The sequence below is a fragment of the Bubalus kerabau genome, chromosome 20, assembly GCF_029407905.1.
Source record: "Bubalus kerabau isolate K-KA32 ecotype Philippines breed swamp buffalo chromosome 20, PCC_UOA_SB_1v2, whole genome shotgun sequence".
Taxonomy (NCBI): Eukaryota; Metazoa; Chordata; class Mammalia; order Artiodactyla; family Bovidae; genus Bubalus; species Bubalus kerabau.
The window spans coordinates 60,728,143-60,753,009 of record NC_073643.1 but is presented as its reverse complement, the minus strand read 5'-3'; the positions used below and the strand labels follow the sequence as shown (position 1 = coordinate 60,753,009).

General features: G+C 59.3%; 1 protein-coding gene across 1 annotated transcript in view; it reads right to left on the bottom strand.

Moving 5' to 3' along the window:
* EFCC1 (EF-hand and coiled-coil domain containing 1) overlaps positions 1-24,222 on the bottom strand; it is a 29,950-nt gene extending 5,728 nt beyond the window's left edge. Inside the window, exons 1-5 of the mRNA XM_055557470.1 lie at positions 23,515-24,222; positions 21,802-22,085; positions 3,777-3,934; positions 1,449-1,590; positions 133-355 (exon numbers count right to left, since the gene is read on the bottom strand). Coding sequence (XP_055413445.1) covers positions 133-355; positions 1,449-1,590; positions 3,777-3,934; positions 21,802-22,085; positions 23,515-24,195 — 1,488 coding nt within the window. The 5' untranslated portion in view covers positions 24,196-24,222. The remainder of the gene's footprint in view (positions 1-132; positions 356-1,448; positions 1,591-3,776; positions 3,935-21,801; positions 22,086-23,514) is intronic.
* Positions 24,223-24,867: the final 645 nt, after the last annotated feature.

The following is a 24,867-nucleotide window of genomic DNA, read 5'->3' as shown; positions in this document are numbered from 1 at the left end:
TCATCTCCTCTCGGAGCCTTGGTTTACCCATCTGTGAAGGGGGCACAGGTTTTGGCTGAGATGGTTCACAGTCCTTCCACCCGTAAGAGACTAGCCACTGGTCTGGCTCCCAGCCTCTGGGGCTCCGCTGACCTCCTCCTCAGGTGTCCTCAGAATCTTTGCACCACAGCCCCGGGACCCCAGCTGCTCCACCAGCATGGCAACACAGGTCTCCAGCTCCCCCAGGGCGCGGGCATGGTTGGCACCGCCCAAGTGGCTGCAGTAAGTCATGAGCTTCTTGGCCATCTGGTCATCGCACCTGCAGTGAAGGAGAGTACTGGCACAGGGGGGGCTGCTTTCCAAAGTCTGTTCCAGCCTGCAGGTGGTGGGAATGCGTTATTACCGAGTCTGCTCCCCTGAAACCTAGGTGGGGCCATGGCACCCCCTGCCCACACCCTTCCCTCGTTCCCTGTGTCATCAGAGCAAAAGCCAGAGGCCTCGCCTAGTCTGCCCATTACCTCTCTGACCTCCTTCCCACTCACCTTCGCTCTTTCTGCTCCAACCACAGCAGCCTCCTCCAGGCCCTTCCCACGTGCCCCAGGGCCTTTGCACCAGCTGTTCCCTCTGCCCGAAAGGCTTTCCCCTCATTTCCTTCAGATCTCTGCTCAAACAGCACCTTCTCAGCGGCCCCCCTAGCATGTCCTGCCCCCTCCTCGTCCTCACACTTGTCACCACTCAGGAGAACAGAGGCTCCTGGGCGGGGGGTGTCGGGGGGAGCTGTCTTGGTTAGTGCTGTTTGCCAGGGGCCCTCAAATTTGCCTGGCATATCATAGGTGCTTCATATGCTTGTTGACTTAACGGGTTGGTGATACAGTGACCAAAGAAAATCGGCAGAACTTTGTAATAAAAGAGTCAGCGCTGCCCCCCTACCCAACTCCCATGGAGTGCCTGCCAGGATCGGGCCCCATGGGGCATTTTATACCCTCGATGGTGAATCCTCACAAACCCTCTGCCAGGCAAGTGTTAGTGCCCCATCTTAGAGACGGGAAGCCTGAGGCTCAGAAGTCAGCTGACTTGTCCGGGGTTGGGGGGTGGGCTTAAGTGTTGAGAGCAGTGGGTTAGGAAAGGGTCTGACATGTGGGGGGGGGTCACACTCAAGCTGTGGGGCAAGTCCGGGGACCCGTGGTCACTGGAGTGAGGATCAGGGGGAATTAAGCCACCAGGAAGTGTGCCCTCGCTCAGCTCATTTCTCCCTGACACTTGCCCAGGGCCGTCGGCTCAACCAATGGATCCGGGGACCGAGCATGAAACAGCAGGGAGGGGACCCAGCCTGGATGTGAATCAGGAGGTCAGCCTCCCACGTTCCAGGCCCATCACTGCATAGAGGGGCCCCCCTGTGCTCCCAGGATGACCGTGGGGGCCCAGCCCCGGGTATGCCCGATCCTGGATGTCCTCGCGGGAGCACGTACCCGCTCCCGCAGCCGGAGAGACCTGCCAGCAGCGCCGTGACCTCGGCCGGTGGCCGCTGCACCTCCTGCCACTTCTCGCGGTCGTCCTCCTCGTCAGAGGCAGCCTGGCCCTCGACCGAGCGGAACAGCTGCTCGTCCAGCCCTGGAGAAGCATGGGCTGTGGACAGGGACAGAGGCAGGGGAGGACCCCCCTCTTTGGGGGCCGCCCCGACTCCCCGTGGGAGCCCTCCCACCTCTGCTCCCCCAGGCTCAGGGTGGACATGTGAGTCCAACCCGGCAGTCAGAGCACAGCCGCCTGGCCGCGTGACTGGTGCAGAAAGGGCTGGGGACCCCGCGGGGGCCGGGGCCGGTCAGGCCAAGCCCTGACTCAGACTTCCAGGGAGGAAGGACGCCCCTGTTCCTCCCGCCAGAGCCTGGAGGGCGTGGGTCTGGCTGCTGGGGGTGAGGGGCGCAGCTTCGGCACAGTGAGCCCCGCAGAGGCTGGTGGGCGAGGCCAGGGGAAAGGGGCTCTGCTGACGTGGGACTGTGCCAGAAGCCTGCTGGGGCTTTTAGTGAGTTAGGTGAACCAGAACGTTCCCTTGAACTAGAGCAGTTCAGGCCGAATGCACTATGTCCTGACCGGCACGGCCCCCGGCCCCAGAGGACCGTGCACTCAGGGGTGGGCCCCGGGCACCTGTGTCTTACGAGGCTCCCGGGTGATCCTGACGGACGGGCAGGTTTGGGCACCCCTGGCCTCGGGTGTCCTGATTTTGGACACCCAGTTGGGTGGCTGCAGGGCCCTTCTGTTTGTTCTTAATAAAAAGTGTTCCAGACCCAGTAGAACCGGAATTGAGGTGACTGGTCAATACTTTTGTGATCATGTTAAGGTGTTTCAAGGATTGACAATCTGGTTTTCTTCCTGGGGATTTCTTGCTGCTGGGGTGCGTGTGTGTGTGTGTGTGTGTGTGTTTGTGTCTCTGTGTGTCTGTGTGTGTCTGTGTGGTGTGTGAGTGTGTGTGTGTGTCTGTGTGGTGTGTGTCTGTGTGTGTCTGTGTCTGTGTCTGTGTGTGTGTGGTGTGTGTATGTGGTGTGTCTGTGTGTGGTATGTGTGTATCTGTGTGTGTGTGTATCTGTGTGTGGTGTGTGTGTGTGTCTGTGTGTGTGTGTCTGTGTGGTGTGTGTGTGTGTGTGTGGTGTGTGTGTCTGTCTGTGTGTGTGTGTGTCTGTGTGGTGTGTGTGTCTGTGTGTGTGGTTTGTGGTGTGTGCTGTGTGTGTGTGTGTCTGTGTGTGTGTGTCTGTGTGTGTGTGTGTCTGTGTGTGTGTGTGTGTGTCTGTGTGGTGTGTGTGTCTGTGTGTGTGTGTGTATCTGTGTGTGTCTGTATGGTGTGTGTCTGTGTGTGTGTGTGTGTGTGTGTGTGGGTGTGTGTGTCTGTGTGTGTGTGTGTGTGTGTCTGTGTGTGTGGTGTGTATGTCTGTGTGGTGTGTGTGTGTGTGTGTGTGTGGTGTGTGTGTGTGTGGCGTGTGTGTGTGTGTGTGTCTGTGTGTGTGTGTCTGTGTGTGTGGTGTGTATGTGTGTGTGTGTGTCTGTGTGTGTGGTGTGTATGTCTGTGTGGGGTGTGTGTGTGTGTGTGGCGTGTGTGTGTCTCTGTGTGTGTGTGGTGTGTGTGTGTCTGTGTGTCTGTGTGTTTGTGTGTCTGTGTGGTGTGTGTGTCTGTGTGTGTGTGGGGTGTGGTGTGTGTGTGTGGTGTGTGTGTGTGTGTCTGTGTGTGTGTGTGTCTGTGTGTGTGTGTGTCTGTGTGTGTGTGTGGGGGGGTGTGTGTGTCACTAGAGTCTCAGCTGTCCTAGTACCCGAGGCCGGGCAGTATAGGGCCTCTGAAGTCGTGTGAGAGGGCTGGCGCCTGCAGCCTGCCCACGCCTGCCTGTAGCCCAGCCGGGAGAGCCCTGGGGTGCCGGCTCAGACAGCTTCTCTCTGCTTTCCTTGCTCCTGATGCTGCACACCCCGCAGACGCAGGCTCTGACATGAGGGGCCTCTCTGTGGCCTTCTCGAGGGGTGACCAGCCAGCCCTGCTTGCATACCTCTGGTGACGGGGAGCTTACTCCCACTCCGGCTCCCTGGGTGCCCAACCCACCCCTGCATGGCGTTGACAGGAGACACGTTTCCGCGCGCTGAGCCAGAGCCCGCCTCCCTGGAACCCACCCTCCCCAACAGGGTGTCCCTCTCAGGCCTGCGGGGCGGGGGGGAGCCTAGGGGCTGGGGAAGCCCAACCTCAGCAGGTAGAGGGTGGGGCTCTGTCTAGAGGCTGGATGGCAGCATCAGCGCAGACAGGACCCTGGGTGTGCGGGACAAACCTGGGCCTGGGGGTCTGCTCGCCGGGCTGCTGTCGGACCCCCAGGCTCCGTCTGGAGGGGGCTCTGGGCCTCTGGCCTCACCATCCTCAGGTTCGCTGCTCTTGGTGTCGGGCTCTGGGCTGGCTCGTGGTGGGCCCGGGAGCTGGGTGCCCTCTGACCTGTGGGGCGGGGGAGACACAGGTGTTGAGAGGGCGGGGGCTCCGCCGGTTTCCTGCGGGAGAGTGTGGGGTGTGGGCCCACCCTCCCCACTGCGAAGGCTAAGCTGCCTGTGACATGCCTGCCAAAGCCCGTGGTGGTCTCTGCGGCCGACCCCACCAGCCCGCTACCTGATGGCCAGCACGGCAGAGTCAAGCTTTCCACGGAGGACAGTCACCCAGCTTCCCTTGCAGCTAAGACATAGGCTTGTGACGCGATTTTAGCCAATGGGACTAGAGGCAAAACCCTCTGAGGAGCCTCTGTGTCCAGAGGGTGGGGGTCCTGGGTTCCCACCCCAGCGCTGCCAGAGGGACTGGCGGTGGGACTTGGGGCCCCTTTGCAGGTGGATCCCTGGAGCCGACCCCTCCGAGGTCCTCCCAGCTCCCATTGGGTTCTCGCCCTGTGCCAGTGGGCAGAGGGGCAGGAAGCCACTGGGGGGACTCTGTGTTTAATGAGCCGCTAACTCTGATGACACCCTGCACTCAGCGCCCCCAGGACAAGCCAAGGCTGGGGAGGTGCTCAGTGGCAATCAGTGTGAGATCCCCTGGATGCAGATTCTTGGTTCAGAGAGAAACTGGAGCTTAGGGCATATCATTTGAGGTCTAACTGGGGAGGGGACAGTCCCTCTCAACTCCAGAGGTGCAGATCACAGCCAGAAGAGAAGACACAGGATCGCTTTCTCACAAACTGCTGACCAAGAACGGAATAGGCTTCCTTGGGAGGTGGTGAGCTTCCTGGCAGAGGAGGTGCGTAAACAGTAAGGGGCTTCAATATGTAGAATTTTGAATAGCGTTGGAATGGGCTTCCCTGGTGGCTCAGAGGTAAAGAATCCACCTGCCATGCAGGAGACACAGGTTCGATCCCTGGGTTGGGAAGATCCCCTGTAGGAGGGCATGGCAACCCACTCCAGTGTTCTTGCCTGGAGAATCCCATGGACAGAGGAGCCTGGCAGGCTGCAGTCCAGGGGGTCGCAGACTGGGACAACGACTGAGCGACTAAACAGCAGCAACAACAGTGGACAGTATCTAAGTCTCCCACTGTGAGAAACCTCTGTTTTCCCTAAATTATTTAAGGGCTTCAACAAGCAAAATGAGCTGGTGGGGACAGCCCTTATGAACAGTTTCCTAGCAGAGGCTGGCCCACGTTCCCCACATCCCCTCAGACACCGCAGTCTTTGAAGCTGGTTCCAAGGGCGACTTCCTGCATCAACACCGCATCTAATCTCTCAGCATCCCTGCGAGGTGCCAGGCGCTGCTCCGGGGCTGTGAACATGTCCTCCCACCACCCTGCCTGGATGGAGGCAGGGACCGTCCTGACCCCCATTTCCCAGAGTGGCTGGCCCAGGCCACACGGCTCAGAAGTATAGGAACTGGGTTTACGCTCCAGCCCCGCCAGGCGCAGGGGACGCTTGCGCAGCGAGCTTGGAGCGGCCTGGCCCAGCTGCCACCCTGGTTAGGGGGCCGCAGGTCACATGGAGTGGCCCAGCCCAGCTGCCACCCTGGTTAGGGGGCTGCAGGTCACATGCAGCAGAGTCAGGAAGGGGAAGCAGAAGGGACAGAGCTGGGAGAGAGAGCACCACAGACCAGGACACGCTCTGCAGTTTTCCAAGAGGCAAGACGCGGCTGCGGAGAAACGTGGGGTGTCCCTCTTGTCCAGCAGCTGGCCCTCCCGGCCTGCATGGCTGGCCCCTCTCCGTGGGGTCCGTCTGCAGCCGCAGGCCGCTTCGTGTGTCACACGGGCGAGCCGAGCCATCGTCACCTTGGAACAGAGCAGCGAGCCTCCAAGCTCGTTCTCTGCCTGCTCCACGCACGTCCTGTCAGCCACCCCGCTCCCTGGCTGGACACCTCCAGCCCTCGGCTTCCGGGAGGCTCCTGTCCTCCCCAGCGCCCTTTCGTTCACTCATCCTCCACGTCCTGACCCTAAACCCGAGGACCTCGTCTCTCTTCCTCGTGCACACTCGCTCTGCGAGGGGTCAGCCAGCACCCCGGCTTCCAAACCTGCCTGCAGCCCTGGCCCCTCAGATCCTGTTTCCTCATGAGCCCCTCCCCCCCGTGGCTGCTGCCTGGTCACCTCCTCCTGGAAGCCCCGTGCAATCCCCAAGGCCTCCATGTCTTCCTGCATCTGCTCCTCCCGTTCCCCCACCGCCCCAGGGAAGGGCGCCATCTTGGCCCCCCAAGCAGTGGCCATTGGCTTTGGCCACCTGGAGGTCGTATGGAGAGGCCAGCCCAGGGGAGGGGGTGGTCACAGTAAGGCTGTGGACTGTAGCCCGCCAGGCTCCTCTGTCCATGGGATTCTCTAGCAAGAATACTGGAGTGGGTTGCCGTTTCCTCCTCCAGGGGATCTTCCTGACCCAGGGATTGAGCTTCATCTCCTGCATCGGCAGGCGCGTTCTTTCCCGCCGAGCCACCAGGGAAGCCCATGCGTATGCCCAGCTGACGCAAATGGCATTGCTGACTTTCCCACCTCGACGGGTTAAGAGGACGCGCCTGTCTGTGTAGCATCCCTCGATGGACTGGCTGCAAACCCTCCCTGCAGTAGCTTGTGAAAGCTTGCTGGGATATTCTGGGCCTAGAAACTTGACAGTTCTTGGCCCCAGGACTGGACCACGGGGCCCGTGGTTTAACGAGGGCTTCCCATAAGAACGAGATGCGTGGGGCTGGTCCGGGGAGCGGACCTGGGGGGCAGGCAGAGGTCACCTGTGGCCCCCCTGACCTGCACCTCCGGCTTCCTGGAAGGTGCCAGCCCCAAGGTCACAGAGAGGGGACCTGCGACCTGTGAAGGGTGTCTGCCTCTCCCCCGACGCCCAGGCTGTCAGCACTTGCTGTCCTGGCCATTTTCTGGAAGACAGCTCCGACCCAGTCCCTCTCTCCCTCAAAATGGTTCAGCGGCTCCTACAGCCGAGAGAAGGGATGCCAGTATCCTTAACACAGCATCCACTGGGGGGCCTCCAAGGTCCAGGCTGGTCTCCGGCTCGCTGCTGGTGGTGACCTCGAGGCACGCACGGCCAGACTCACTGACCCTCTGGTCGGTTGCCCTCTGGATCCTTGATAAGCATTGCCAACACCTTACTGGGTACCGGATCCTGCTCTGTTCTTCCCCCTTCGACATGCACATTTAACTTTAAATTGAAGTGTAGTGAATGTACAGTATTATGCTAGTTTCAGATGTATAGCAAAGTGACTCAGGTGTGTGTGTGTGTGTAAATGGAAAGGAATATGAAAAGCCTGGAGAGGAATATGTGTGTGTACACACACACGCGCGCGTTCTTTCTCAGCTTCTTTTCCATCATAGGTCATCACAGGCTATGAGTGTAGTTCCCTGGTGTGTACAGCCTGTCCTCACTGTTTACCTGTTGTATAGACTGCAGTGAGTATTCTCTGCATGTTTTAATGGAAAAACTCATCTACTCTTCTGGAGAAGGCAGTGGCACCCCACTCCAGTACTCTTGCCTGGAAAATCCCATGGACGGAGGAGCCTGGTAGGCTGCAGTCCATGGGGTCGCTAAGAGTCGGACACGACTGAGGGACTTCACTTTCACTTTTCACTTTTATGCACTGGGGAAGGACATGGCAACCCACTCCAGCGTTCTTGCCTGGAGAATCCCAGGGACGGGGGAGCCTGGTGGGCTGCTGTCTATGGGGTCACACAGAGTCGGACACTGCTGAAGCGACTTAGCAGCAGCAGCAGCATCTACTCTTCTGAGTAGCCCTAAGAAAGACTTACGCTCATTCCTGCCATTTCACAGATGAGCAAACTGAGGTGCAGAGCAGGAGGAGCTTGCGGAGACCCCGCGGCTCCCTTAGCCCGCTGGGTGCAGCCCACCAGGCTGGTCTCCACTGCCCCCTCTCTCTTCTCGCCTCCCCGCCTGGACGCCCTGAGCTCCCGTGGTCTTCAGCAACTGTTGGTGTTCGCTGAGGGGCCCAGCACAGGACGGAGCAGCCAGCTGAGGTTTGTCGGATGAATGAATGAATGAATGAATGAGGGCATGGATGAATGACACTGTTCGCGGCAGGTCAGGCGATGAGAGGAAGAGCGGGTCAGGGGGGCACAGGCCCCGCGCCCGACAGGATTCCAGCTCCTCCCGTCCTTCTGCTCTTGGATTGTTCCAGAAAGACAGTGAGAAGGGCATCAGCGTTCAGACCCTGGGGCCGTCTCAGGCCTGCGGATGCGGCTGAGCCCCTGCCCAGCCCTCGGAGGATTGGACCCTCCAGGCGAGAGAGTGAGCAGAACCTCCCCTAACCAAAGGCACTTGGGGTCCCTGGCTGAACTGTTGACTAAGGCAGATTTCCATTCACGGGAAACGTTATCACCCAGAGCGAAAAGCCGGCGTCTCTTGCAAAGACAGGAGGTAACTGGGAAAACACAGGGAGTGACCGCAGAGCCGCCTGCGCAGCTCCGTCTTGTTTTCCGTCTGCCTCTGAGCCAGGCCGTTGCTTATTTGTTGAAAAGAGAGGTTGGCGCTGCTAAGGACAGCTGGAGACACACCAGATCCAGCCCAGGGCCTGAGCCAACAGGGCTGAAAAGGCTGGTGGAGGCCCTCCCTGGCAGGCGATGCCCCCTGCCCACGCGGGCCGCTCTCCCCGGGGAGACACAGAGGGGCTGGGGGCGCTTCTGCAGGGAGGCCGGTCACCCCATAGGAGTCGCCGAACGCCTCCTGAGCAGGCCCTTGTGGGGGGTGGCGGGCCCTCGCTGCCCGCTGTCCCCTCATGCCCTCACACCCAGCAGACCCCAGTCCTCGTCCTGCCGGAGTGTCCCCTCCAGCTGCACACATCTGCGCACCACCCGGAGCCCCCCCAGACATCTTCCTCCTGCTGGAGGCGGCGGCCAGCTCTGGCCCTGGGCCCGGCCTCCGACACGGCCTGACAAGGGCCAGATGTTCCTGAGTTCTCCCTCCGGTCCTGGCAGCTCCCGGCTCCAGGCCTCCAGTGGATGGACCCTCCCTGGGTTCTACAGAGCTGCCAAATCTGTCTCCTGCCCCAGGACCCTGGCATGACCGTGGGACCCTCCAAGACTGCCCCTGCCCTCAGGCCCCAGCTCAATCCCCTGTTCATCTGCCAGGAAACACCGATGGCCCTGAAATGAAATACGGCGCTTCTGAACACAGGGGGTCCTGCTTCTGCTCAGTGATCTGGGGGACCTTAGGCAGGACTCAGGTGAACAGGAGGTGTGTGTGTGTGTGTGTGTGTGTGTGTGTGGTTTTAACCTGAATTATTTAGTCTGCTGCTGCTGCTAAGTCACTTCAGTCGTGTCTGACTCGGTGCGATCCCATAGACGGCAGCCCACCAGGCTCTGCCGTCCCTGGGATTCTCCAGGCAAGAACACTGGAGTGGGTTGCCATTTCCTCCTCCAGGGGATCTTCCTGACCCAGTTATTGAACTGGGTCTCCTGCATCGCAGGCAGATTCTTTACCACCCAAGCCACCAGGGGCTATCTCTTCAAATCCATTAAGTAAAAAGAGTGAGATGATTTAAGGGAAAATAGTAACTAAAGAAGAATAATACAGGTTTGATGCAGAGATGGCAAAAACTGACACAGATCCTTGGAGAGTGTCTGAACTTTGGCAAACGCCTGGAGAGCAGAGCATCGTGAGATCTGGGCACTGGTGGAGGCAGACCCTTGCCGTGCCCCTCAGCCACTCATTCTGTCCCCTCACAGCAGAGGACCCCACCTTCAACAAACTGCCACCCTCTTTTTATAATGGTTATTTTGGAAGATCCCAAAGTGAGCTGAATAAGGGATAGACCCTGTCTTTACATATACTTTGAAAAAACTCTGGGTGATGGTTTTGAACTGTGGTGTTGGAGAAGACTCTTGAGAATCCCTTGGACTTCAAGGAGATCCAACCAGTCCATTCTAAAGGAGATCAGTCCTGGGTGTTCATTGGAAGGACTGATGGGGAAGCTGAAACTCCAATCCTTTGGCCACCTGATGCGAAGAGCTGACTCATTTGGAAAGACCCTGATGCTGGGAAAGATTGAAGGCAGGAGGAGAAGGGGATGACAGAGGATGAGATGGTTGGATGGCATCACCAACTTGATGGACATGAGTTTGAGTAAACTCCGGGAGTTGGTGATGGACAGGGAGGCCTGGCAGTAGCAGTCCATGGGGTCGCAAAGAGCTGGACATGACTGAGCAACTGAACTGATGCTTTGTGATTTAAAGGAGAGAGAAACGAATTTTACAGTACACATTTCAATATGTAAAGAGTCAAGGTATAAACACCTTTTAGATGATTAAACCTATTTAATAATGGCTTAGTTTGAATTTCAGAGAGGTAAGGTAGTACTCAATCGGATGTCCGTGACACTCTTTCCCTATATTTGGCATCGATATAAGGGCTAGGGAAAGGTATTCAGATGGATGGATGGACAGATGGACACAGAGACAGATAGATATGCAGGCTCCCTGGGACGTGGAGTGACGAATGCAGGTGGGCACAGGAGCTCGTACCAGCGGGTTAAGCTTCACAAGTGTTATCATCTGTGATGTGTTTATAAAATGATGAGCAACCCTTGGAAAATTCCAAACAAACCATAACATAACCTTTCCTCAATTGACACAGCATTGCATTCTAAGACTCTGTGTATTAAAATTGTACAAAAAAAAGTTGTGTTTATATGTAAAGCAGAGTTAGATTGTAGTCTCAGACAATTACAATGAAAAGCATGTTTTTCGTGGGATGAGCACCCAGCTGGGCATTTGGAAGCTATTTGGGGTACAAGGTAACCCTGGTGGGTGGTGCGGGACCTACCCAAAGGCCTGTGTCCCTGGGAACCACCCACCCCCATCAAGTGCCAGGAACACCGCCTACCTGGTCATTGAGACAAACAGGCCCTCCGAATGAATGTCCAGGATGTCTCTGGTGGGGATACTGCTCCCATGGAGACATCTTGTCCTCTAGGAATGACCCTCCAAGACCCCACACCCTAACTCCTGCAACCTGTGAATGTAGCGAGGTGTCACTCCTGGGATGGTGTTACGTTATATGGGACAGCTGATCTTAAGCCTGGGTATTATCTCCACCTCATCACAGTTTAAAAACAGAAAACTGTCTTGGCTGATGCAGAAGAGGAAGTCAGGGAGACGTGAAGTGTGAGGACTTGGGTCGTTGCTGGCTGGAGGATGAGCAGGGCCACGGGAGGCGGTATGTGGAGAGCGACGCCTGCCAACAGCCAGCAAAGAACAGGGATTATAGCCGTAAAACCATAAGGACCTGAATTCAACACCCCTTGGGTGAGCTTGGAAACAGATTCTTCTCTTGAGTCCCAGGTCAGCGGCACCTTAATTTCGGCCTTGTGGGAGCCCAGGCAGAGAGACTAGGCAAGCCTGCCTGGACTTCTGGCCTGCAGAATGTGAGATCATAAATGGATGTTGTTTTTGAGTGCCTAAGTTGGTGGTAATCTGTTACGGTTGCATAGAAACCAAATACAACGAACCAAACAGGCACACCCATCTGCCTCGTTGGCACAACCTCAGTTATTCCGTCAGACACTAAGTGGCCAAGTGCCTCCAGACAGGAGACCTGATGGGTCTAAGCTGATCATGGCGATTCCTTCTTTTTGCCAAAGGTGTGTTTAGGAACAGGCATATGACGTGATCCTTGCCGGTGAGAAGTAAGATGTCTTCCAGGAGAATCTCTGGGAACAGAGGAGTTGAAGGAGGAAGTTATTTTTCTGTCTCTGGATGTGGCAGTGATGCCTGAGGCCATGGCAGCCATCCTGTGACCATGAGGGGCCTTTGCTGATAGACCAAGATGACAAGCTGAGGCAGACAGGGTCGGAAGATGGAGAATTGGTTGCCTGCAAACATCACTGAGCTGCTCTCCCTTGGGCTTCTCATGCAGGAGCGCCAGTGTTCCTGTGGTTTAAGCCGCTCTGAGCAGAGTTTCCTGCTACTTGCAGCCTAAAGTATGGTCAGTGATAAACAGAGCGTGGCTTGGGGGTTACACGAGGTTGTGTGTGCGAAGCTGTCAGCGCTGCCTCGTGCCGCAAGCGCACCAAAACGGAGCTCTGTGCCCTCCTGCCTCAGCCCCTGCACGAGTCAGGCCTCAGCCAGAGAAGGCGGGCCAGGACGGGACGCCCACCTATGTTCACGTCTGTACCTGCAGAGCTGTCTCAAGAGCTCTACCACCAGGAAGTGGCCCCTGTGATTGGGGGACCAGCCCAGCAAGTCTGAAATCCAGAGGAGGGGCTCACAGGCATCTGGAGCCCTGGATGCAGTGGAATCCCTCTGTTTCGGGGACACCCTCAGCCTCACTTAAAGGCCTGTCGAGTGATTAGATCGGCTTCACCCAGATAATCCAGGATCATCTGTCTCTCTTACTCCAGTGCAACTGGTTATGAACTTGAATTACATCTGCAAAACACCCACGGCAACCGTGGGTTAGCGTTTGAATGGCTTGCGCTGTACCCAAATGGCTCAGCAAGGTGGTCCAGTCGGAGACCATCGAACACCCCCGGATTCAGCATTTTTCTGAGCTGGATGGAAAACGTCACTCGCATTTGCTTCCCTCCCTGTGTTCGTCCCTCTGACCCCAGCGGCCCCTAAGCTTCAGGAAGCTCCTGGGCAGAGTGGACACTCGAGGCCTGGCTAGGAGTGGGGGCGCCAGGCAGCCGGAGGTCCCAGAGGCTCACAGGCCGGCTGCCTTTCCTGAGCAAAGGCTCAGAGGAAGCAGAGACTCGCGTGTGCAAACACCAGAACAACAGGAGGAAGACGGGTTCAGTGGGGGACTGAGGAGGAAGAGCTAAAAATAAAGCCCGCAGAGTGGAGGTGCAGACAGAGCTGGGGCCAGGGCGCCCTTCTCAACTGGCCCTTGTTTCTGCTCCCCTGCGGAACGCAGGGTGCTGCCTTTACTGGGGGCCAGGTGCAAACGGGTGTCCGAGCAACCCCCTCCAGTCCAGGCTGTTGATTCTGCTCTGCAGTGCATCCGACAGATGCAGTGTGGCAGCCACCGTGTGTGCTGGAAACGGTGCACGCGGTGGAGTGGCCCCACCTGCGGGAGCCTGCCTCCCTCGGGGCCACCCAGAACCAGCGAAGTCATGACAGAAATAAATGGAAGATGGGAAGAAATAAATGAAAGATGGGAAGGCCAGGGGCTATGAGAGATGACGGAGCAGAGGCCAGGGCCCCTGAAGACGTCATGGGATGTAGCTAAGACGGCTGGATGGATGTGAATTTGTCAGGAGTCCCCCAGCGTGTTCAGGGTCCCTGAAGTAGGCACGGAGAGGTTTGGGGTGTGAGGAACAGAGAGGCTGGCGCAGCTGGAGGTGTGCATGTGGGCAGAGTGGAGGACGCTGGGGCCGGAGTGGGGGCCCCACCTCCGTGACCACCGTCACGGCCAAAGGCAACTGACTGGTCTGGCAGTCAGGCCACCCGGGGCCTGGGAGGCTGCCCCTGGCCTGGGGAACCAACGACCTGGTCTGCTTGTCACCCATCTGCATACCTGAGGCCATCCGCCTGGCCTGCAACTGGAAAAGCAGGGTTCCTGAACATGGGGCCACAGAGCATCCCAACATAACCCCAGAGGCACAGAGCTGAGGCTGTTCCCGAGCCCCACCCCGACGGAAGCAGGAGAGCCCGGGACTCCTGGGCCCCTGAGGACTGAGTCCCGCCTGGGCTGTGCCCTGACTGCCTGGGTGACCTTGGCCAGATCGCCATCCTTTTCCGAAGGACACATTTACTGCCCAGATTGTTGTCGTTCAGTCGCTAAGTGTGTCAGGCTCTGCAACCCCATGGACTGCAGCACACCAGGCCTCCCTGTCCATCACCAACTCCCAGAGCTTGCCCAAACTCATGTCCATTGAGTTGGTGATGCCATCTGACCATTTAATCTTCTGTCATCTCCTTCTCCACCTACCCTCAATCTTTCCCAGCATCAGTCTTTTCCAATGAGTCAGTTCTTCGCATCAGGTGGCCAAAGTATTAGAGTTTCAGCTTCAGCAACAGTCCTTCCAATGAATATCCAGGACTGATTTCCTTTAGGATGGACTGGTTGGATCTCCTTGCAGTCCAAGGGACTCTCAAGAGTCTTCTCCAACACCACAGTTCAAAAGCATCCATTCTTCGGGGCTCAGCCTTCTTTATGGTTCAGCTCTCACATCTGTACGTGACTACTGCATACATTGGCTTTAATCAAGCCCCTTCTCCTGGCAGGAGCCCACCACCCAGACCCTAGGCTGTCAGTGGAAGTGTGGGCCCAGGCTGTGCCCTGAGGAAATCCAGCCGGGGACACGCATTTGCCTGGGGGTAGACGTCTCTGGGGGACACCGTCCATCAAACAGCTCAGCAGGCTGTCGCTGGCTCCTCCCCGCTCACTGTCTCTGCTCGTCCCGGCTCCCTGCCCGTGCCCTGGCTGCTACTCTCACTTGGCCGTGCACGTGTGGCTTTGGGGGCAGACCTTGCTTTTCTGGGTAGAACAGGACAGATGTCCGCCTGCCTTCTGCCTTTAATAGTGTGGTGAAGGCCACATGTCTGAGGGACATCTCTGAAGATGCATCACACGACCACTGGAAAAACCACAGCTTTGACCAGACGGACCTTTGTTGGCAAAGTAACGTCTCAGCTTTTTAATATGCTGTCTAGGTTGGGCATGCTTTTCTTCCAAGGAGCAAGCGTCTTTTGACTTCATGGCTGCAGTCACCATCTGTAGTGATTTTGGAGCCCAAGGAAATAAAGTCTCTCACTGTTTCCATTGTTTCCTCATCTATTTCCCATGAAGTGTTGGGACTCGGTGCCATGATCTTAGTTTTCTGAATGTTGAGCTTTAAGCCAGTCTTTCACTCTCCTCTTTCACTTTCATTAAGAGGCTCTTTAATTCTTCTTCACTTTCTGCCATAAGGGTGGTGTCATCTGCATATCTGAGGTTATTGATATTTCTCCTGGCAATCTTGATTCTAGCTTGTGCTTTACCCAGCCCAGCATTTCTCATGATGTATTCTGCATAGAAGTTAAATAAGCAGTCCGATAACCCCCAACTTGGGGCCTCCCTGGTGGCTCAGACTGTAAAGAATCTGCTTGCAACGCGGAGACCTGGCTTTGATCCCTGTGTCACGAAGATCCCCTGGAGGAAAAAATGGCAACCCACTCCAGGATTCTTGCCTGGAGAATCCCGTGGACAGAGGAGCCTGGCGGGCTACAGTCCATGGGGTCGCCATGAGTTGGACTAGAGTGGGCAACTGACACTTTCACACTTTGGCTTAACCGCCCACTGAGGGCTTCTTGTGCTCCAGCAGGACCCCTGGAGTCAGGAGGAGCCGGTCACCTGACCGCCGCCTCCTCAGCCTGTGCCCAGTGGGACGCTTTGCTGAGCTTGGCTCCCAGGGCCTGTGACTGTGAACTGTGAACGTGACCATGTGTGAGTCCCGAGGCACGGTGTGCACTCCCCTGGCCCCCGAGGCCCCGGCTCAGCATCCGGCCCGTGGTGCCTTGACAGCCACGGGTCATCGGAGCGCTCTGCTGGCACCGGGGTGACACCCGCTCCCCGACCCAGCGTGACGGGAAGACACCAAGACTCGCTCTGGGTGACCCCTTGCCGGCTCCTCCACCCAGAGGAAGGTTCCCCTTGTCCAGGCTTCCGCCACCTCCCGCTCTCCTGTCTGTTTTACCCTGCAGAGGAAGCGTCTCAGGCCGGAGAGGCTCTGCCCAGCTCCGGGTGAGCCCTCGGGATGTGGGCTGGTGGCCCGTCCCTTCTCGGGCGCTGCACCCAGAAACAGCGCCCTCACCGGCCTCGCCTCACGTCTCCCGTCTGCCCATCTCTCTCCACAGCCTGAAGGGGCGCCGTGCAGCTCAGAGCAGCCACTTCGCTCCTCCCTGTTTGTCTTGCTCCTTCTCTGGGGCAAAGGCCTCACGCCTCAGCCCGGCGCTCAGGGCCTTTCACCATCCCCACCTGCACTCCCAGCACCCTCTCTGCCACTTCCCACCTCACACCCGCCAGCCAGTCTGTCTCTGCTCCCTCGAGGCACCGGGCCTTTGTCTGCACTCACAGTGGCCTGAATCTGCCGGGCCTGAGAAAACTCCTGTTCATCCTTCAGCACCCAGCTCGAGTGACGGCTTTCCTCCAGAGATGCCCCGGCCAGCATCACGCATGCCTCCTCTGTGCTTGTCCACACTCTGCAACTCCGGCAGGCCCCTGACATTCAGCGGACACTGACCACTGCCTGTGGAGATCTCTACACACAGCGGGCTCTCCGGGGCCAGAGTCTCTCCAGGCCTGGCCTCTGGTTCCTGTCAACAGCACCGACTCCCATTACCATTACTGTTTATGGGGGATGCTGTGAGAAGGGACAGATACAAAAGTCATCTCCAACTTTATCAAGGATCTTCTCAGCGCTCAGCAGCACTCCAGGTGCTTCCTATGTATTGGCACTTTATCTTTAAATTCCCTGTGAAGCGGGTGTCAAAATAGTTACTGTTCTATCCCCGTTTTACCGATGAGGATACGGACGCTTGCAACAGCAAGAATGATGCACACAGGTCAGCGCCCCAGAGCTGCACCCCCAGCCTGCACCGCCCTGCCCCACCTCAGGGATCACCCACACCCAGCTGGGGGCGTGGGGTCCCACCCGCACTTCACAGCGAGGAAAGGGAGGCTCACAGAGGGCAGGGACCAGCTCAAGGGCCCGTGTAAGCATCTGGGGAAGCTGGGATTCAAGTCTAGGCCGGGCTGGGCCTCCCAAGCCTGCCCCCCGCCCTGAACCCCCTCTGCGGCTCGGCCCGGGGTGGTCCGGTGGGGCATGCGCCAGGCCAGCCCTGGCCCTTTGTGAGCTGGGGTACTGTCCCCGGGAAAGGCCTTGGTTCCCACGAGCGGCCACCCACACGCTGGTTTCTCAGGATACTGGGAGCTGCATCCCCCCTCTGTCGCAGATGGCTCCCGGCCCTGCCGCCTGCCCCCCACCTGTCTGCCTCCCTCCTGACCCCCTGAGGTTGCCCCCAACCCCCCCCCCCAGGCCCAGCTGCCCTGGTTGGGCAGGAGGGAGAAAGGCGGTGGCCCGCAAAGCCCTCATCTTTGTGGAGGGCGGCCCAGTGGGCGGGCCCCTGCCAACCTCCGTCTGCACCCCACACCCCGGTCTTTTCATCCTTCCCGGCAAACACAACAAAGCACAGAGGAGGCCGGGTGGCCCTTTCTTCAGCTCCAGCTGAGCCGGCTTTTTGGTCTCTTTCTGAAGGCGGAGCGCACCCCCACTCCCCCTGCCCAGCAGTGCCGGCCCCAGGCTGCCCGGCCAGGTGTCTTAAAGGGCCAGCTTCTCCTCGACAGCGCGGGGCAGGGGCAGCGGGCAGACGGGTGGCTGAGACTCGAGGCTTCGAGAGAATCCGTGGTCACCGAGTGGAGGGCGGCTCCGCTGGAGGCAGGGTCAGGCCCCGGGACGGCTTGGCACTCGCCCGGCACTGGACGCCTGTGCCCTTGCTGCTGAGACGTTCCCGAGGCTGCGTCCGTCCACACGCCCGTTGGTCCCGACACTTGCTCATTCACCGTCTTCCTCGGGGCCCTGGGCTGGGTGCTGGTCTAACAAGCTCAAGCCGTCCTGCTTTCTCGCAGGGTTTGCGGGCTGGGCCCGGAGACCGGTTATAAGCCCATCCTTATTGGGCTGATTGGCCCATCCTCCCTGCAACTTTTGAGGCACAGGACAGGGAGGTCAGGGAGGATGCAGAGTGCCCCCAAACACCGCGAAGCATTCAGCAGCCTGGAAGAGCTGACTCTGGGGTGTGTATTATTCAACATTTCTGGGACGTGCACTTCTGTGATTCTCCTGGGAGGAGCTCAGACCCAGAGTTCGGCAGGGTTCACTGTGGGTACGTGTAAGTTCGGTAGGTCAGTCACCACAGTTTGGCCAGTCAGAGCATCACATGATCCTGGCTCCTGGTGGGTTCAGGGATGAACATGCTTCCAAGTTGGTCCGTTGAGGCTCAGCCTGGCACTTCAGCAGGCTAACTCAGACAAGAGATGCTCTTTCTACTGGACTTGGAGCTTTGTAGATGTCAGTGCCTCAAAGGCCTGGGAGTGAAGCCCAGAGCTTCTGTATCCTGGTGACATTGAGTACCTGGATCCAGCCATGCCTGAAGCTGGCCTCGCCTAAACTTTAAAAGCCAGCTTCTTTTTTAAGCGAGTCAGGCTTTCTGGCACTCATTAAGAGACCTGGCTGATGGAAAGAGACGAGGAGAGAAAGCTGGAGAATGTTTGGGGATAGCTTGGGAGGAGTGACAGGGAAACACTGTATCCAGATGGAGGGCTAAACGACATCGTATAAATCGTGGTGTTAAACATTCTGTGTGAAACTGCATCACTGCGTTGTAACCTGCGTCTTCCCCCCAGGATCATCAGTTGTGCTTGCTCTGCTCACATGTGTGCCGGGAGGAGGGACTGTCTTGTGGGATTTGGAGGAGCCGAGTCTGCTGTCTGGGACGAGTGAGCCTGAGGAGGGCAGCTGTGGGCAGCAGGAGCCCCGAGGTTGACGGGGCCGTGATGGGCCCAGCAGTCCTTCTCTGCAGGTGGGCTGGCCGGCTGAGCTCCAGGAGGCTGTGGACTGCATTGATGTGCGGGATTCCTGTGTGAGATCCAGGTCCCTCATGGTTCTGCAAGCAGCGGTCGCTCCCTTGGGCCCCTGCGCACAAAGCACGTGTGTGTCCCTGCGCGCAAGTTCATGGCCTGCTCTGCTCGGGCCCAGGGACCCTCAGAGGGCAGTGGGCATGCCCGTGTCCCTTCTGTGTGCCCAACATATCCGCATAGGGCTTTGTCCGTGGAAGGTGGTTAGGAAATGTGGGACGAATACATGAGTGTCTCCAATGGCTCAAATACCTCCTGTCTGTTCTCCTGGGTTCCTAGTCAAGACGGTGGATGGAGGTGCTATGGGAAGCGCCCTGTCTATCTTCAAACACACAGAGTGCTGGAGAAAACCTTACCATTTAGGAGAATGCAGAGCCAAGGTCACAGATTAGAAGGTAAAATGCCTGGCTTGTGTGCGGAGTGGGAGGTGGAGCTGAAATGCCCCCGAGGGGTCAGGACTGGGGGTCTGAGGCCCAGGTGGCACAGGGGCAGGGGACCCCGGGTGCTGTGTGAAGACAAGGAGGCCCCTGCAGGAGGAGGGGGCCCATCCAGGGGCCGTCTCATCCAAGGACAGAGGCGAGAAAACCCCACTGACTGCTTCGGGATGCTGCCCAAGGTGTGGGGCCCAGTTTCTCACCAGCTGTGCAGTGAGAAGCCCTGAGCTAAGAAACGTGTCTAGAAAGCAGCCCAGAGTCAGGCCCTGGTGGGGGCAGAGAGGGGACACCTCCCCACCGCGATCAGGGGACCTTCCAGGGTCCTGACTTCTGTCAAAGCTGGGCTCAGGGCAGCCATCCCCATCATGACAGGGAGAACTGGACAGGCTGGGGTTACAGCAACGCCAGAGAGATGAGGGGAGCGGCTTCCCCGAGAGACAGGGCAAGGCCTGGGAAGGGAGGTGAAGGCCTGACTTCGAGAAAGAACTCAGAGCAGTTCCTCCTGAGGAGGGGCTCTGCAGGAGAAGGAGTCTGGTATGGAGTCGGGAAGCTCAGCTGAGTCCTGGGTCCCTCGAGCTTGGTTTTGTGACCAGTGTTCTTGGCTGTTCTGTCCCCTTCCCTTTCCTTTCTTCAAAGACAGAAAGCGTTGGGGGTACGTCAGCCTCCAAATATGCAAACTCTGACTAGAGAAGACAGACAGAGGAGGCCTGCTTTGGGGCTGGGCCAGGCTTAAGGGCTGGGAAGTAGGTGGCAGCCACCACCTCACCACCACAGGAGGGCCACTGTCTGCCCTGGGTTTCCTCATTCACTGGGCATAGCCTTTGGAGCCTCCGCAGTATCTGCTCTCTTTTCCCTTCCTAAGGTGGTGGTTTGGTTGCTAAGTCATGTCCAACTCTTGCGACCCCATGGACTGTAGCCCACCAGGTTCCTCTGTCCGTGGAATTCTCCAGGCAAGAATACGGGAGTGGGTTGCCATTTCCTTTTCCAGGGGGATCTTCCTGACCCAGGGATAGAACCAGGAGTCCCAGTTTTGTTTCGGATATCAGTATCACCTGACTCTCTTGCAGGTAGAGGCAGCCACATGATGCAGTTCTGGCCGAGTGGAAGGAGGTGCAAGTTCCAGAGGGAGAAGCGGGGTTGGGGGGCTCTCCCTGAATATCAAGGCAAAGCTTACTAGCAGAAAACCCTTCTTGCCCTCAATGTCACTGGCCCATCTCATGTCTGGATAGCAGACATGGGGTCTGGAACTGCAGCAGCCGTCTTGTAACCATGAGCCAACAGCAGAGAAGGTGAGCGGAAATAAAGAAAGAACACAGGCGGTGGGGCAGACAGACCTTCCTTCTCCGCTTTCCGGCCGTGTGGCCCTGGGTATGTCACTTAACTTCTCAGAACCTCACTTCCCACAGTTTATAAGATGGGGCAGAACCTCTCCCTTGCACAGTCTTGAGATGATTAACTTATGCATTGGCTGTGGATCCACGTTTTGCCCTGTAAAGAGCTATATGAGTGTTTGGAGTTACTTTTACAACCATGCTGTAAAAGACAGTTACTTTAGGTCAAAAGAAAGAAGAAACCCTTTATTTCTCTTCTTGGAGAAAGATCCAAGGCTGGACACGGGCCTTAAGCCAACCGGCCCTGCTCCCCAGCTGATCAGCTCTGCAAACAGGAAGTGACCGTCCAAACATTTGGAGCTGCAGGAGGCTAGCCCAGAGTGGGCCTCTTCCCTCCAGCATTATGCTTTTTCGTGTCCCCACTGAGAGCACCTCAGAACTCAAGGACAGGGTCCACCCGGTGAGGAACTAGGTTCAAAGCCACCCCTTCTGGCTGCCCCGCCCGCCAGTCCGGGCCAGACCAGCTCCACGGCTTCATGCTGTCCCGAGGGAAAGGCTGACGTCCTCGCCGTGACCTTGGTTGGCCCGGTCCCTGCCCGCCTCTCCCGCTCCACGCCTCCAGCTGCTCTTCGTTTCTGGCCGGGGCCCAGGTCCCTCCTGCCTGTGCGCTTTCCGTTTTCTGGAGCACTCTCCCCTCCTCCCGTCCCTGGCTCATCTCGCATCTCGCATCTCGCCAGGTAACCCCGCCCCCAGCGCCCTCCTCCTCTCTCAGGTCTTCCGGTGACGCGTCAGGGCAAGGATTCCAGAACGTTGGTTCACAGTGCACCCCCCCCCCCACCCCCCCACGCAGCCTCACACAGCTGCTGCACAGAGCTGCTGCCCAGTACACGTGGGAGGCACGCCGGGCGCCTTGGAATTTGAAACGGTGGGAGCTCTGTTCACTGAGAACCTAAATGAGCCAGGCAGGGCCTCACAGCATCTTCACAGCCACGCGGGTAGGCAGGAACCGCAGTCTCCATTCCACCCAAGAGGAAACCGGGACTCGGAGGGGGCCAGTGACTTTCCCAAGGTGTCACATCGTCAGAGGTCCTGCCAGGATTTGAACCTTGGTCCCAAGCCCAGTCTCCTGCCCTGGTGGAGCTAGCACAAGGGGTCCGGCCCGTCTGTTTCCTCACCTAGAGAAGGGGGACATCATGGTACCTGCCTCCCAGGGCTGGTGGCTGGGAGGACTCAGTGAGTTAAGTCACCTGAGTGCTCAGAGGCCGGCCCATCTTAGGTGCTCAGGAACTCTCAGCTGTTACCATCATAGTATCGCACTGATCAGTCAAAACAAACATGAATAAACATGTCCTATTACCCGCCCATCATGAATATGCAAATGAGGGGACGTGATGGGTGAACGGCCCATGGATGGATGGATGAGCGGATCCGTGAACACGTGAACAACAGGGAACCATGAGAACGAGTGGGGAGGAGGAAAGCCCTGGAAAACGGGAGGGGATCCCCGACCCCAGCCCCCTGCTCACCTGTATCGCCGCAGCTCGCCCTCCAGCCGCCGCAGCCCGCGCTGCAGGCTGGGCACCTGGCGCGCCAGCGCCTCGAGCTCGCGAACGCGCCCCAGGCTGCGGAGCACCGTCGCCCGGGCCTCCTCCGCACGCCGCCGCACCTCGGCCTGGCCCCGGCGCAGCCGCCCCGCGTGGGCCTCGGCCGCCGCCAGCGCGCCCCGCGCCTGCCGCAGCTCCCGCGCCGCCGCCTCGGGCTCGCCTCGCGCCGCCTCCTGGGCGCCCGCCTGGCTCTTCCAGAGGCCGACCTGCCGGGACAGGGCGGCAGGGCGGGCGGTGAGCGCCTCGCGCGGGCCCCCGACCTGGCCCAGAGCGCGCGAGCAAACCCACCGGGGCCATGTGAGCTCGGTTAGCACTCGCCCTAACTCTGCTAAAACGGGAGCTCGCGTCCCGTGGTAACGGGTGCCCCCGGGGAATGGATACGGGCCAGCGAGGTCCGAAGCTCGCGCTCTGTTCTTTGCGCGGTTCCAACGAGTCCCCAGACTCTTCTCCACCCACCTCCTGCCCTTGGGGCACTCCGCCTCCAGCCCACAGAGGTGGTCCTCTCTGTCTGGCCTCAGGTGCATCTTCCCGGCCCTCCCCACGCCTAGCTGCTAGGCAGCGGCTCCTTAAGGGCGACGTTTCCTTCTGCTGTTTATTGCTGTGCCTTCAGGCGCCTAAAATAGGCCTGGCACACAATAGGTGTTCAGTAAAGACTTAAAGAAGGGAGAAGGAAAATGGCAACCTACTCCGATATTCTTGCCTGGAGAAACCTATGGACAGTGGAGCCTGGAGGTCTGCTGTCCATAGGGTCGCACAGAGTCGGAAACGACTGAAGCGACTTAGCAGCAGCAGCAGCAAAGACTTAAAGAACGAATGATCCTGGACGATCTTACTCCACAAAACAAGAGTAACTCCCCACCCTAGGCTTTGCTTCTGGGATGCCCGTGAGCGCGGCCCTTGCCTTGGCCACTAAAATCTGCTCCTGGACCCCTGGGCGCTTCTGGGCCTCTCCCTACCCCTCGGGGCTGTGCCCGAGCTGCGTGGGGAGCAGGCAGCTCCCTCAGAGGCTATTCTGGGTCTCCTCCGATCCCGTACCTCTTGTCGTCCCCTTTGGCACAAGGCTGGTGCTCAAGTGCTTGCTGACTGAATCGCAGACGCCTGCCCTGGGTCCGTGCCTCTCTCGGCACCTGGCCCCCACAGCGCTGTGGGGTGTGACACGGTGTGACACTATTTAGCACCGGGGACACAAGGCCAGGCCCCGAGGCAGGCTCTGCAATGTCTGTTGAGCGACTGCACAGAGCTGCAGGTAGGCCCCGTTAGGCAGGGAGCTCCTTAAGAGCGGGACAGTCTTCCTCACACCTTATCTCCTAGGCCTCCCGGAAGCCTCTAGAGGCCTATGTGAGCCCGTCCGGGTTTCCTGGAAGCGTCCGGGCCTGGTCAGAGGGCAAGAGGAGACAGGTACGGCTGGGGATGGTTTCCCCAGTGGGACTGGGGTTTGGGGGTGGAATGGGCGATGTGAGTAGGGGAGAGGCCCCGAGGGGGTGGAGCGGCTGGACGGCAAGTAGGCTCAAGCCAGGCGGGCTGCCCCCTGCTCCTCCCCTCCTGCCCAGGCAGGGCTCTCAACCCGCCGCGGTCGCCGGCCCTCCAGTCCCGTCCTTACCCGCCCACCCCCTTCCGCCCCGGCCGCGGGCGCACCTGCAGCGCCAGGCAGCGCGCGTCACTGCTCTGCAGCGCGGCCCGCAGGTCCTCCACCAGCTCGCGCAGACTGCTGTTTTCCTCCTCCAGCCGCGCCAGGCGCTCGCCCTCGGGGCCGCCGTCGGGGCCGGGCGGGCGGGCAGCTCGGCGGCGGCGGCGGCGCGGGCGGCGCAGGCGGATCTGCGTCTCGATGTGCTCGCTCAGAGCGCCGCGGGGCAGACGGGGCCCGGCGCGGGTGCCGAAGTAGCCGCAGAGGCGCGCGTGGAACTGGCGGAAGGTGAGCTCGGGCGGCTCCGCGCGCAGCGCCAGGCGCGCCTCCTCCTCGGCATCCTCGTCGCATTCGGCGGCCTCCCCAGCGGCCGCGTCCCCCGATATCACGTCCCCAGAGTTCGTGTCTCCGGCGGCCGTATCTCCGGAGGCCTCCCCGGGGGCTGCAGCCCCCTCGAAGCGCAGTCCCAGCACCGCGCAGAGCGCACGGAAGTCGGCGCGGGGCAAGCGGCCGGCCCCTCGGCTGTCCAGGTGGTGGAAGACCTCCTGCAGATACTGGTCCAGGCCGGTGGCCAGCACCACGATCTCGTTCTCCACGCCGCGGTCCAGCCCGTAGTGGTGCGCCAGGGCGCTCAGGAGCCACTGCGTGCGCCGCGCCGGCCGCCGGTACGGGTCACTCGCCGCGCCTTCCATGCCGGCTTCCGCGCCCGGGCCGCTGGGCTCCAGCGCTGCTGAGCGCCCCTCCTCCGGTCCCTCCGCCCACCACTTCCAGGGGCGGCCCCCGGCTTTCTCGAAAGGAGGGGCTTAGCGGCGGCTGGAGGGGAGCCGGCGGCGTCTAGCGGCGGCGCTGTGTTTACCCGGGTGGGCTTGGCGGGAGCTGGGGAAGGGGACCCAGCGGCCTCGAGGTCCCCGTGGGGCTGCCACCGCATGGCCTCTCTCCCGATCTCGGCGACCCTTTATCGCTCCCGGGGCGTTCCAGGCGCCTCCTCTTCTCTTCCCACTCCGGGGTCTGTCCTTTTTCAACTCCCTCCTTGTTCAGAGTGTGCCCCAGGTAGGGGGTGGGCGTGGGTGCGGGATGGAAGCTGGGGGGTGCTGGAGGGTGGCGGCCTGGTTCTCTTGCTGGGGGCGTGTCCCCACGCCCACGCGCCCCTCCACCCTTCTAGTTGGAAACCCAGGCGAGTCCGGCGAGCTCGCCTGGACCACCATACCCCCGTAAGTGCGAGGAAGCACCTTCAAGTCACCTACTGGGTCCCCAAACCGCCTTCTAGCTCCACCAGGGCTGGGGCACGGCCCTCGCGTGGTAATGAGCCGAGGAAAACCAACCTGGAGAAGGGGATGACTTAGGGCGGTCCCGGTGTATAGAAA